Genomic DNA, 13,315 nt, shown 5'->3' with positions numbered 1-13,315 from the left:
CCCAGGAGTGTTGGCCAAGACTGCGCTGATCCAACTGCCGCAGGTTCTGCTCCCCAACTCCCAGTTTAACTCATCTTTGTTCTTCAAGAGCTACTTAGCTTTTGCCTAGGGATAATCCAGCAAAGGTTTCCTCTCTAATTCTTCATGAAACGCCTTGATAAGTTAAATCTATTCTTGTGTACCCAGAAATGGCTATCTATCCTCTGTGAGGCTCAAGTAGACTCGGCGCGGTTCGGCTGCAGCAGGGCAGTGCTGTATCGCTGGCACACCTCCCAGCTAACCCTACGGTTTACGCATTCGTTGAAAAGCGTTGCACACATGAAGGTGCCAAATAACAGGCCTGTCGATAATGTGGCACTGGTGCCCCCACCCCATGAAGTGTGCCTCATAAAACTGTAGGACGCGAGAAACCTTGTGCTGATTTGAAATGTCTTATTGCAGGACTTCTAAAAAAAATAAATTACAACTAATTTCTGTGTTTCTGCCTTCACACCCTTAATGAGGTAGAGTTAGACAAGGCAGGACTTGTTCACTTGAGATGTCGGTCGCGTGTGAATTGTGTTGCATCCCTCCCGTCCCTTCGCTGTTCCCGGCAGACTGCCGCGCTGTCGAGGTGGGGCGGGAATCTTGGGAGAAAACTAGGGAGGCTTCTAAATATTTCACGGAACAGGGAGACACGTCTAGGAGACACAGGGAATCTGCAAGAGCCACAAAGATTAGTGAAGTGCATGCACGCAGATACGTTCTCTTTTAATCTTTATTCTTTTTACATAAGAAAATAAGATTGCGATTAAGCAGTAACAAACCAAAACGCTTGCGGGGTTGGCGCAGGAGGAAGGGACTGCCATCCTGTGTGCTGAGCAGGGGCGCAGGACCAGCTGCTCGGGGGAGCCGGTGGCCTCTGGCCAGCCCGCGGCTGCAGGAGCACAGCAGCTCTCATGTAAGAGGGCAGGAGCGGTGATGAGCACAGCAGCTCTCATGTAAGAGGGCAGGAGCGGTGATGAGCACAGCAGCTCTCATGTAAGAGGGCAGGAGCGGTGATGAGCACAGCAGCTCTCATGTAAGAGGGCAGGAGCTGTGATGAGCACAGCAGCTCTCATGTAAGAGGGCAGGAGCTGTGATGAGCACAGCAGCTCTCATGTAAGAGGGCAGGAGCTGTGATGAGCACAGCAGCTCTCATGTAAGAGGGCAGGAGCTGTGATGAGCACAGCAGCTCTCATGTAAGAGCATTTCAGAGCATCTCATTTAAGCACCAAGAAGTACGTCGTCCAGCCGGCGAGCAGCAGCGCCCCGACCAGCACGGTGTAACTGAACAGCACGAAGGCCAGCAGCTCCTTCAGCGCCTTGAGGAAGTGGATGGCGAAGGAGTCGGGCATGGCTCTCCCCGCTCTGCGGCAGGTAGGGGCTCCGGGGCTGGCTGCTGACGTGCTCCTCCCCGGTCTGTAGGCAGAGGGACAGGGTGAGTCTTTCCCAGCAAGCCGATGGGGTGGGTCTGCTGTGGGGAGAAGGAGCTGGAGGGTTAATGGCCACCCGTCCTCCTAACAAGGTTGTTAGTGTCAGGTTGGGCTTGTGTGGGCTCGTTCAGAGTCCTGCACAGGGTTGCCAAGCTGCGCAGTGTGAAAAAAGAGTTCGGGATCTGATCAAAGTCTCCAAATCAGGCCTGGTAACTAAGCAAATCAAAATACAGAGACACAGGCAGTGGGCACTGCTGTGGCGGTGAGGACCCGAGGCCCTCACAGCTGGCTGCTGGCACCTTTCCCCTGTGTGGCTGTGCATCCAGGAAGCCTCCCGCTCAGAGCGACCGCTGAGGGTGCATTACCAAGTGTGTTCTGATCAGTGGTCAATTCCTCCAAGGAAGCCACCATTAATATTTAATGATATAATTGCATCTAATGGAGATACTGGCACAACCTAAGCCTTTTGTTTAAGATTGACAAAAACTGGGGCTTAAATACAAGGTTGCACAGGCAAATATTTATATCTCGTGTTAAAAATAACCTTTAAATGGAAGACATGGGCTAAGATGCTTTAGTATTCATGTTCTAGCTGTATTTGATAGTCATACTAACACATTACTTTAGAAGTGATTGCTCGTTTGTTAGTTTGATGTAAAATCTGAACTCTCACGGAAGTTGTTGGCTCCTTAGACTTGAAGCTGGGAAGAGCCAGCTAAAAAAATTGTACTGTCCCTCCGATGTACATGCTCCTTTTAATTCTGAGCATAACTGTGCCTGACTGAAAATAGCCACACTCTCGGTCAACCACATAAAGGGAATTTAAAACCAGACTTAGGCAAAGCTAATCTGAAAGGATTATTTCTCTTCTGAACAGGCTAAAGCCAGCCAAAGTAAACTGAATGCCCAGCCTGCCACTTAGAATAATTTTTAAGGAGCTTTTATGATAAAGAGTTCACTTTTTGGTCTCATTGAAGCTTCATTCTAAGTTCAGGCACAGGTATGCATTACAGAGCTATTGCATTTTAAAACCAGCCAGGGTTTCCCAGTTGTTCAAAGCATTGAAGTTTTCTGTCTGTAGGTTTTACATGATTTCTGATGATCTAAAAAGATGTTGATGATAAAGAAATAAACTGCTTACCCAGGTAGATAGTAGTAGGCTCTACTTCCTAAAGTTCCTGCTTCTCTCTAGTTTTCTGCTGCTGCTGTCTCTTGAATTTCTGCCTTCCAGGCGGTTTGTGCTGCAGTTTGATCCCCTTCTGATCTGCTCGTCCCGGAGCCAGGAGCAGTGAGGTTGGTTGCAGCCCACATGAGGACTAATGCACTAGGTGTGGTCAGGACCAATTATTCTATGACAAAGCGCCTTTGCGCTCTGTGCCGCGCAGCAGCACAGAGCATGCCAGGCAGCCCTCCTTCCCAGAGCGCTTCTGTCAACACTCTTCCACGAGTTTTCACCAGGTCAAAACCCGCGTTGGTTTAAATGGGGGGTGTTTTTCCCCTAACACAGTGTTGTGTCATTACTTGGCAGTTATCTGGAAGGCTGTTGTGTCTCTTGCTCTGCTTCCTGAGAGCCCTGTGCTTCCGTGGGCCATGCGGGAGGAGGATGCTCATGGGCAGCTGGGGACTGTCCCGGACCAGCAGCACACCACGGGGTGGAACTGCGCGGTTGGAGTCAGGCTCTTCCCAAAGGAGAGTGAGCGCTGAAGACAGCCTCAGTGAACTGCCACCAGTTCACTGCTCTGGCTTCACCCTTGCACACCAAGTCGACATCCCTACCTTTTAGAGAGCAAGCTACAACTGCTTTGCAGCAAAGGGCAGGGAGGAGGGAAGTAAGCAATATGTTTATTTTTAGCAAAACTGCTTTCTGATAAAGTTGCATGGAAAGTGAGAGTCTTTAGGGGTGGAGGTTGGGCAATGTTTTCATTTTTTTGCTTGTAAACCAGACAAATGCAGACAGCAGAGAGAAGGAAGAGTATGTACTGCAAATCCAATCTCTTACCTCCAAAGATATTATGATGTAGAAAACGGCCCCTTAATTTAATTAGGCCCTCTTGTTATCAAATTATTACCCGCATGGTCAGCGAGGCCTTGGACAGAAGCAGAACATAATCAAGCTGCTCAGGAAGCCTGTTAAGTCGTAATTGTGCCTCCAGAGAATCGATCAACGTCAGGATGGCTTTTATTTTTGTTGTTGTTGGATAATTCCAGGAAGAGACTTTGTCTAGTTTGTGTCCACATGGCTCTTGCTTGGTGGTAGTGCAGGCTGCAAAAAAATACACAGCAGATGGTGGTGAAGGAAAGTTTACCAGGTCTCTGCATAAACTATTTTTGAAGCTGTACCTCTAGTCTTACCAACACAGGTTTCCCGGTCCAAGGGAAAGGGTAAGCAAGCTGTTGAACTGGGGCTTTGTGTGGTTTCCTTAGTCACCTGTGGTGTAGCTTTTACACCACATGAGCTTAGCTCACAGACGAGCTTGATCAGTGCTATTCATCTCCTTGCCATTAGTTCAATTTTCAAGGTTAAGAATTCTGGAAATTGTGATAGTACGAAGTCCCTTGAGGCCAAGCCAGGGAGACTCTCTCAGGATTGCACTGAATCACATTGTTTCTTGGGTGGGTTTTTTTTTTTTTTTTTGCACAGTAGCATCTTATTTCTGTTCCAAAGCAACTTCAATTTTGTTTTTAAATACTGTGAAATTACCTACTTGGCAGTGGAACTGCAGAAACTGTGCAGAGCAAGGCAATCCACGTTTGCTCCTTGCATCATTGCCAAAATTGCAGCCTGGTGTTTTTTGTAAGACGAGTCTGTAGGTTGCCCACCCACTAGAAGTAAAAAGTCTCAAATGATTACAAACGTATTTTGCTTCAAAAGTCAAGAAGTCCCATAAGTATTTCTGATGTAGTATGTTGAGTGTCAGAACAGGATGTAATTAGTGCAGAAGCTTAAAGAAAAAACATCCAAATGTTAGAAGTTTCAAGTTAAATGGGGCAGGGGGAGAAGGATACAACTACCACAGTGCAGGGGTTTATTTATTTTTTATTCCAGAGAGAGAGAGAGCGTGTAAGCACTTTCAAAAAAAGATCAAATCCATTTTTTTATTCTAATAAGCCAACTGGCGTTAAACAGACAGCGGGGCTCTATGAAGGGGCTGATTTGGCAGAACTCACAAAACACCGCAAGAGACAAACCCACGGTCGTAACTGCAACAACTTGGAAACAAGTTTTTTGGGATATATTATGCATTATGCAGGAGACCCAAGAGCAGCAATGTTTGCTAAGAGTGATTTAAGGTGTTGGGTGGGGTTTTTGTAGTCGGTTTTAAGGGTGAAAGGCCATGTGAGACAGTGCCCAGCGGTCGCTGTGGAAGCATGAGCAGTGAGAGCGAGCAGGTTCGCAGCTGCGCAGGCCTACACAAGGGCCCCAGTCTGCCTCCCGTAGCAACCAGTGAGGCCGAGTCTTCTAGAGCCGAAGCTGCCTCTTGCACACACTGGCTCAGCAACACCACGGGCCCAGCCACCAAGACCATGGAAAATTCCGTTTTACAATTCTCAGCTCTACAACAGCTTGTGGCAGCAAGAACCACAATTTATAAACTGTACAGGGGCATGAAAAAAGCGTCTGTTACAACCAGTGTTTACTGGGTCACTGACGCAGCTATTTTTGGCCCGTGTCCTGTGCAAGGAGTGTCTGTCAAACAGGGGCTCTTGCCACATTGATGTAATTCATATTCTGAGCTGCGTTCCAGTCAGGGGAATGTAGCTCAGACAAACAAGCCACCTCACACCCATCCTTCCAGAGAGCGACTGAAGTAGGAGGCTCAAGCATCTCCCTCGTCACTTGGGTGCAGTTGGTTGTATTCAGTCAGTCTGCTGACACACGTGTGAATAGTCCAGGGTTTAGCTGTCGCTGCAGGAGACCCAATGAATGCCTTGGCCAGAGCGTGCAGGACACAGACTTGAGTGTGACCTACAGGCAACTAACTGTAACAGAGAGCTGGTTCAGTACAGTGCAGGCTCGTACGTTCTTCTGGATGCCCAAGAGCCAGGAAGCTTCTGAAGCTATGAAGTAAAAAAGTTACTGCTTCGTCTTTACAGTTCTCTTTTGGTTCTACAACCGGCCTCAGAGGACGTGAGAAAATGTGGCTACTGGGGCCTGGCCCGTGCTGCTGCCTGTTGCTGTTACTGTGCTGGAGCTGGGGGAAGCACGAGTTCCTTGGCTTCATCAGAGCGCTGGGTAGGGAACTGAACGCTGGGTACAGCAGCGTGCAGATCTCTAACAGAAACGGAGCCACTGCACTGATGGGATGTATCAGGCACCAGAAAAAGGCAGAATATTGGTATGGAATCAGGAACAGAAAATATCCTGCCTCCTCAGCATCTTAGAAAGTGAAAAAGAAGTAATGCCATCTCCTACTAAAACTAAACCAAAAGAAAAAAAAAAGCAGCAATTTGCTAAGTAGAAGGACCAGGGCAAATCCCCGCTCCCCCAGCGCTTGTTTGCCAGTTCGGACCACGAGCTGGGATCTCTCTTTCTCCCACTGTTTACTTCATTGTTAGTGCCTTTCAGTGTTGCTCGTCTAGTAGGAAGTTTCACAAACAGTAGGAACACCAGTGCCGAGAGGGACGAGTGTAACCACATCACGAGCTGGTCTCAGGAGAGCTGCTTTCACCGCCACGTTTCTCCAGCGTTCAAGCAGCCATGCCAGAAGACCAGAAGGTGATGTGCCTGTGTCCCACAGGGCCTCTCACTGCTACTGTCTCTCACCACAGACCCTAGAAAGGAGCAGGCTCCAGTTTTTCCATCAAAGATTTGATCCAACTTGTTCCATTGATCAGTTTTGTAGTGGCAATGACGTACTCGGTGCCTCCATCTTCCATTTGGGACAGAAATCTCAGAGCAGCTATTTCTGCGTACGTCACACCTCCCAGGAAGAACACCAGAGTGACTCGGTTCTCACCGTGTTGACCTGTGTGTTCGGAGACATTTACAGGCTGTCAGTTTTATTTCTGCATCTCCTACCCACCGTCGGTCAAACCCAAAATGACCTAACACTGACACACACGCAGCAGCTGAATTAGAGGAGAAGCCTATTGGGCAGAATACCAGACTGGGACCCAGAAATGCAGACTCCGCCCGGCTCGGGGGTCTTTACAGGATGTGTGCGCTCCTGGCTGCCCAGGCTTGAAACCAGGAGGGCGACGCCGACCTTCTCTGTAAAGTAACGTTACTTACTAAAGTCACAGTGTAAGGTTGGGGTTTATTTTAGTGCTCTGATGAGAAGTTGAACAAACATACAGCTCTACACTATCTTTAGTGCACATGGTGCTGTGCATTAGGAGAAGGCTGAACATGTGCCTGGATGTTTTAAAGAGGCCAGAAAGCTACCTGGGTTAGATCTAATACTGCACTGAGACAGGGAGATGAGAGAGAGGCCTGGACTCTGCCCTGATTTCAGTTTGCCTCATTCCAGCCTCACAGAGGTGCATCTCACTTTAAAAAATGGGAAAACAAAGCAAGACATACGCTTTTTCTGAAGGCCGGTAGGTAACTGCTGCCTCTCCTCAAAGTGGGGACCCGGCAGCATCTTCAAGACCTCCTCGATGCTCCGCCAGCCTGGCCGAGCCAGGAGCTGTGCCAGGCGTACGCTGAGTGGAGCGTAGCCGCTGTACACGTAGGAGATGTCGTTGGGGTTCTGCAGGAGAGAGCAGAGGGTGAGCAGCAGGGCAGTGCTACTTCATGCTGCAAACCAGCACCACAGAAATGAAGAAAATAAAATCCCGCGGGTTTTCCTGCTGCACACAATCCTGTAGTGTTCGATGTCACGTTCACTGCTGAGGTGCCTGTTTACCTGTTCATTAACATCATCCATCCACAAGCGCAGGGTTTTCCTGATCGTCGGGTAGTTATTCCTACCACTTGTCTGGGGTTTCAGGAGGCCAGCCTTTTCCAGGTTGTTTAAGGTCAGTATATGTTCATAGCCGTAAGTCTGCAATGAGAAGAATTCACCTTCAATACCGTGTCAGTAACCCATGACCAGGGTATTTCAAAGAAAAAGGCAAAGATGTTTGTTTAAAGAAGTTTTTTGGTTAAGATCTTCCTAAAGTGTGACCCGTTTAGTGTTTAAGTCCTAACAGTAATAAACGCACTGACAGAAAGGCCCTGTATCTGTGTTGTAAAGCACATAAGAGAAGGCCCCGAGGCGCTGCTGTCAGCCCAGACAGAAGCCTGGGTGCTCCATCTGCACGCGCTGGAAGTCAACGCAACCCGTGTACAGGATGCATCTGTCTAGAATTCAAGTGGTGTGGAGCTGAGGATGTGATGTGCATTTTCTCAGGAATTTACTGATCCAAGAGTTACAGCCCAACCTGGAGAATCTCTCTTTTGTAATGGTCCAGAACCTTCTGCTTCAGTCCACTGTTGCATACAGATTGCAAGCAAACGAGACGCAAGATCTTGATCAGGGGATGTTTTTGAGCTATGCAGTCTTCAATGTAATTGTTAACCTATTCAAAAATACATAAGCTGTTACTGAAAGCCCCGTTAAAGTGCACAGAAGACCTGGAAAGAAAGATCTCATTTTGCCTAGTATCTCCAAAACAGCAAGGAGGAGGGTGCTGCTGCTCTCCCTGCAGCTCACGACCGTCTGCAAAGCGGTGATCCAGCACTTGTTCCACCTTGTGTCTTCTAAAGCGTGTCGATGCCACAGGCAATAGCTGGCCTTCGATGCACTGACAGTGCTGACGAACGGTCTCTGAGCTCTCCCTGACCCCTCAGAGCAGGTAGTGCCCCTGCACGAGCCAGAGCAGCCCAGCTGCCTACGGGCAAGGACAGGGAACCGCAGCCCCGTCTACGGGTACGTTCAGCGATGCACGTCACCTGGAAAAACTCAAACGTGCAAAGAGGTACACACGAGAGCTCCCAACCTTGACAACAGAAGGAGACAGACAACATCTAGATCAGATGTTTCCTCTCTCAAAAACCCAAATGGAAAAAACCCAGAGAAATACGTTGGTTTGTTTTTTTTTTAAGACATGAGTCACTAATTGTAATTATCTACCTACCTTGTCTGTGTCTATTCCAGACATGAACTCTTGTTCCACTGTTAAATTATCGAAGAAATCTTCAGATGCTTTGGGAAAAGAACAGCAATCACTACAAAAGCAACTGACAGCTTATTCTCTACATTTAACATTTCAGCAGAGATGCTCTGGATGGAGCAAAGCCAATTTTTGCGAAGCTGAATGATGTCCATCAAGATGTCTTGTGTCTTGCTTTAGTTAAATGAGTCAGGTGGCTACTCAAGGAATACTCACTGGTGATGTCTTTGATGAGTTCTGCGATGGAGGTGTGGTTTGCTAGAGAACTTCTTGCTGCCTGCATGTGTGGCAGCTGTGAGACAAACTGCTTAATCTCTCCAACAGTTTTCGCGTGGTGTCTTTCCTAAAGAAATCCGTCATTAGGCTAGGTCTTGTTCAGATTAATAACACCAACTCCATCACTGTACCCTGAAGAAGTTTTTTACTGTACTCACTGCAACAGCAAACACTGTTAGAGATATGCAGTCTTTGAGACAAGACTTTCAATGCTTACACTAAAGTCACAGCACGACCTGGAACAGAAAAATCATTAGCAGAGGGAGGACATAATCCAACAGGATGATTAAACTATTTTTTTCCATTATACCACTGTTGCCAGTCACTTTTCTCTACCTTTGTCTGACTTCAGCCGTCACTATCTACTCCTTAGCTCCCCTACCAGAAAAACTACCTTTTCCATGCAAAGATTTCACTCTGCTAGCTGCCAGTGAACACGGAGCTCTAGGCAAGCGCAGTCAGAGGTGGGGATGTTTTCCCTCAAAGCAGCAGTGAGGTGCTGAGGACCTGGGTTGGCAGGGTCTGCGTCCCTCGCCAGCAAAAGCCTTCCACTCGCTGCACCTGGCTGTGACAAGGGCCCAGGTTTTGCGCAAGGGTCTGATGAAGCTCTCGGAGCGGTCCAGAGCGCTGTATTTCATTTGGGCTATTTGCCTCTTGCTGCCACTTGGAATGAAAATAACAACAGTTTGAGTCATATGTGAAGGATTTAAACAGGCAAGTGCAGGCAGGACAGTGATAATGATGACGCCTGCAATTTAAGAAGTCCTCTGCTGCCAATATGCTGCTGTTTCATTATCACCTATTACCTCTGACAATTCCTTAATTTATTTTTATTTTTTTTAACGACCAGTATGAATAATCCATCATTAGCACTTTCAGCCTAACACTGCACCAACAGACTTTGACTAGATGAGGCTGAGCAGACGGTATTTCAGTTAAGGTACCGTTACCTCGTCTTAAATGTGGCAGAAGTGAAGAGGCACGGAGAAAAACAAGGAAATGCAATCAAACAGTGTAACGTGTTCTCTCGAGAGTCACTGTGAAGTCTGAAAGCAGAGAGGTGGGATCCCCGTGGCTTTATGAATCATCAACAGGATGTTTTCAAGCAAAACCGCAAACTCACCCCACAGCACTCCCCAGCTTTGTCTAAGGCGACACGTGAGCAGGGACTTACAGGCCAAACCTCCCGTAAGACGACTGCCTTCCTCACACTCCTCATGTGTTTTATGCCAGCCATAATACTCCATGAATGCACTCCCTGGAGTTTTACTCTTAAAGCCTTTTCTCTGCATCCTCAGTGAATACAGAGGGAAAAGGACCTTTTGGTTAACAGGTAACAACAGCAACAAAACCAGAATTATCAGTATGCTCAAATTAACCTTTGGCCTCTCGCAGAGGGGAGCAGCACCGGACCGTTCTGCAGACCCAAGAAAGCCATTTCTGTTGTGGGAACTACGGGCCCACACAGCAGAAGTGTGGTTTGGGCTAGCTCCGAGACAAGCTTTTAACCGTGAGGACAGCAAAAGCCCCAGAACAGAGGTGTGGGGGGAAGAGAGGCTCTGCATTACTGCAGCATTTTACCAGTAGATTTGACCAACACCTACTCAGAACAGTCCAAGTGGGGCTGAGCTCATCCCGGGGCAGGGCAACAGACTGGAAGGGCTTGTGAACACCGCCCTCTCTTCCTCTGGCTGGGGGATTACGCCATGGCAACAGCTCGAGCTGCCAGTCGCAGCCCTGCTGAGCGCAGACAAGAATGCCCAAGGGATGCAGCGTCGGATACCGGCCTCACCTCAAAGGCTGCGGAGATGATCTTGGCTTTTTTGCTGAGCACAGACCCCACGGCATTGAAGTTCTTGTCTCGGATTTCAGCGTACAGCTCTTCAGCAGAGTTCAGCTGGAGCTTCTTGGGTTCTGTGGGGAGATCCTTCCCACCCTCACCCTGCTTCTTCGAGGCAAACTTCTCAGGAGGGAGCTTCACGTAAGCTACCAAATGCAGAGAAACAGCCCGTGTGAGGACTCCAGCTTCGCCACCAGACGTTAAGAAAAGCAGGCTGTGGAAACGTGGCCCCTGGGCCGGAAAGAGTTCTGAGCAGCAACATGCAGATGTCCAGACGGCTCGGTGCGTACGTGTTAACGAAGGAGTCGCCCTGCGCTCACCCTGCGACCCGCAGACCTCCGAGCACAGGGGTATCAGAACCCAAGTGCTAGCTACCCTGCTCTCAGAGGGTCGCAGGCAGCCCTCCCCCCAGGCTTCAGTACAGTGGGAGGGAGTAAACCTGTAACTGCCGCTCTGGAGTTTTTCTTACTACCTCCTGGAGAGCAGGAGAGCGCTCTGCATAGCCCTTCGCAAACCGCCCCCCTCGGCGAGCCAGCCATGCCGGACGGTGACGGCGTGCACCAACACTTCTACTGCCACGCCACGCGTCCCGTGTCACTGTCTGCACCCAGCCACCATCCCAAATACGCCTGTCCCGTGACCAGGCACCGCACTCAGCCCTCCTTCCGAGGCAAACAGGGAGCCAGAGCTGAGCTGGATGGGCTCTACCTTGGGACTGAACCGGCCCCACACGACGGGCAGGGAGCTGCTCCCACATCACAGACATTCAGTGAAGCAGAAACCCACCCGACCCACTGCAACCTGCTCCCGCGCACCAGAGCCCCCCCTCAGCCGGCAGCACTCACTGTTCTGGATGCCATAGAGCTCGTCTATCAGCCCTTCGTACGTCAGCTGCGTAGCCAGCGGCGTCAGCAGATCCACGTTGCGGTCCAGCAACAAGAGGGTATCAAAGACAGGAAATATCGAGTTCTGGCTTCCCGGGAACTCACGCTTCATCCTGATCATCATGTTAGCCACGTGCTGAAAATAAATCACGCTGCTGCAGTTAGGGTGCGGGCCACGACAGGGGCACTTGACTCAGCCCCTACAAGCAATGCTTACGCAAGACTGGGGGGGCAGGATGAGACAAAGGAACAGTGTCCTTCCCTGCTGCCCTCTGCAGCTTAGCAGGCCTGACCCAGGCCAAAGCACTGCATTCATCTCTGCTTCGTTACAAAAGGCACTAATTAACCGTAGGTTGATCAGAGAGGAGAAGAAGAAAAAAGGGTAGGGAGAGATGACAAAGCTAAGACATGAGCAGCAGGTTACACATTTCCCACTTTATTCAGCCCTTCTGATACCAAGAAAGCAGCTAAATGTCACAACTCCATGGAAAGAAATGCTGCTGAAAACAAGGCAGTAACCCGTCAGCAACACAGGAGATCAGATAAATCCTCCGGACAGGGAGACCTAGGGAACAGCAAAGACTGTTCTTCTGGCCAGCAGTGACAAAGACTGAAATTCCAGTAAGACACAAAGGGTCCATGGCTGGAATCAGAAACCCCACAGGTGCGTTTAACCAAACGCTCCTTAAGGCAGTTCCAGAGAACAAGACACACTTCTTCAGCAGCAACATTTGCCTTACCCGGGCACACTCTCCCTTCCCAAAAATCTGCGGGATGGTTCCATAGAGAGCCTGCAGCGTCATCAGCCCCTTTGCCGCGTGGTACAGGCTTGTCTGGTCGCTCTCCAGGTAACATTCCTAAACAACAAGGATTCCCGATGGAAGGTGTTCCACAGCAGATCGTGATCCATGTGAACAGCTGAGAGAAGACAAAGGCTGAGGGAAAAAAACTGCGGCCATTGGCAAACGTGGACCGTTTCTGTGCTGCTGCTACATCCCATCACTTGATCAAACCAGACCGAGACTGCAAAGAGCCTCTGCCTCTGGTCAGGCCGACGTGGGAGCGCCACGCCTCGGCACTGCTGCCGAGGAGCCCTGGCACATCTCTGGGCTACACTTAGTGAGGCGGAGGTGAGCAAAGAGACTCAGACCCTTCCGTCCCCAGACGCAGCGTTCCGAGCACACAGGATGCACGGCTGGTATGTGACAGAGATAGTTCTCCGTGCAGCTTAGTGCACAGGGTAACAGCCGCACCGGGCTCTTCGGCTGCGCAGCGACACAAGCTGTGCTGGCTCTTTGTAACAACTACGTATCTTACGCTTTGTGAAAGTAACACCAGCAGTTGAAGGAACTGGGGTGCAGCCTGGTGTAGCGACTGTTCCTTTGCGTTCAGGATGAAAACACACAGGGAAAACAGCCTCTGTAGCAGACCCCTGCTGACCCAACACCGCACAGCACGCTTCCTCCAAGACGAGCCGAGTGCTCACCTTGAAGGCGCTCTCGGACTCCATGGAGAGCAGGTCTCCATCGAAGGGTATCAGGTCCAGGCTGTACTGCTCTCGGTGGATGAAGGAGCCCAGCACGCCCTGCTCCTTCAGCCACTGCTCGCAGAGCAGGCTGCGGCGCGGCACAAAGAGGATGTGGAAGTCCCTCTGGGGAGAACGGCCTCTGTCTTCCCTGCAAGAGTCCCAGGCCAGGGCAGAGCACACGGTGAGTCGGCCGTGCGGGTCAGCGGCACAGACCACGGGCTGGCTGCACCCCGTC

General features: G+C 49.8%; 1 protein-coding gene across 1 annotated transcript; it reads right to left on the bottom strand.

The window, feature by feature from the left end:
• Positions 1-6,173: 6,173 nt before the first annotated feature.
• On the bottom strand, positions 6,174-13,303 carry VPS33A (vacuolar protein sorting 33 homolog A (S. cerevisiae); the record flags this gene model as incomplete). Its single annotated transcript, XM_010150378.1, has 10 exons — positions 6,174-6,421; positions 6,979-7,147; positions 7,304-7,441; positions 7,821-7,958; positions 8,517-8,584; positions 8,769-8,895; positions 10,621-10,814; positions 11,514-11,688; positions 12,293-12,409; positions 13,039-13,303. Coding segments are annotated over 10 exons (1,585 nt in total), but the record flags the coding sequence as incomplete, so codon positions are not given.
• Between the last annotated feature and the right edge of the window lie 12 nt (positions 13,304-13,315).

Source organism: Eurypyga helias, unplaced genomic scaffold (assembly GCF_000690775.1).
Source record: "Eurypyga helias isolate BGI_N326 unplaced genomic scaffold, ASM69077v1 scaffold45564, whole genome shotgun sequence".
NCBI classification, from domain to species: domain Eukaryota; kingdom Metazoa; phylum Chordata; class Aves; order Eurypygiformes; family Eurypygidae; genus Eurypyga; species Eurypyga helias.
Note: the sequence above shows the minus strand (reverse complement) of the source record. Positions and strands in the feature narration are given on the sequence as shown.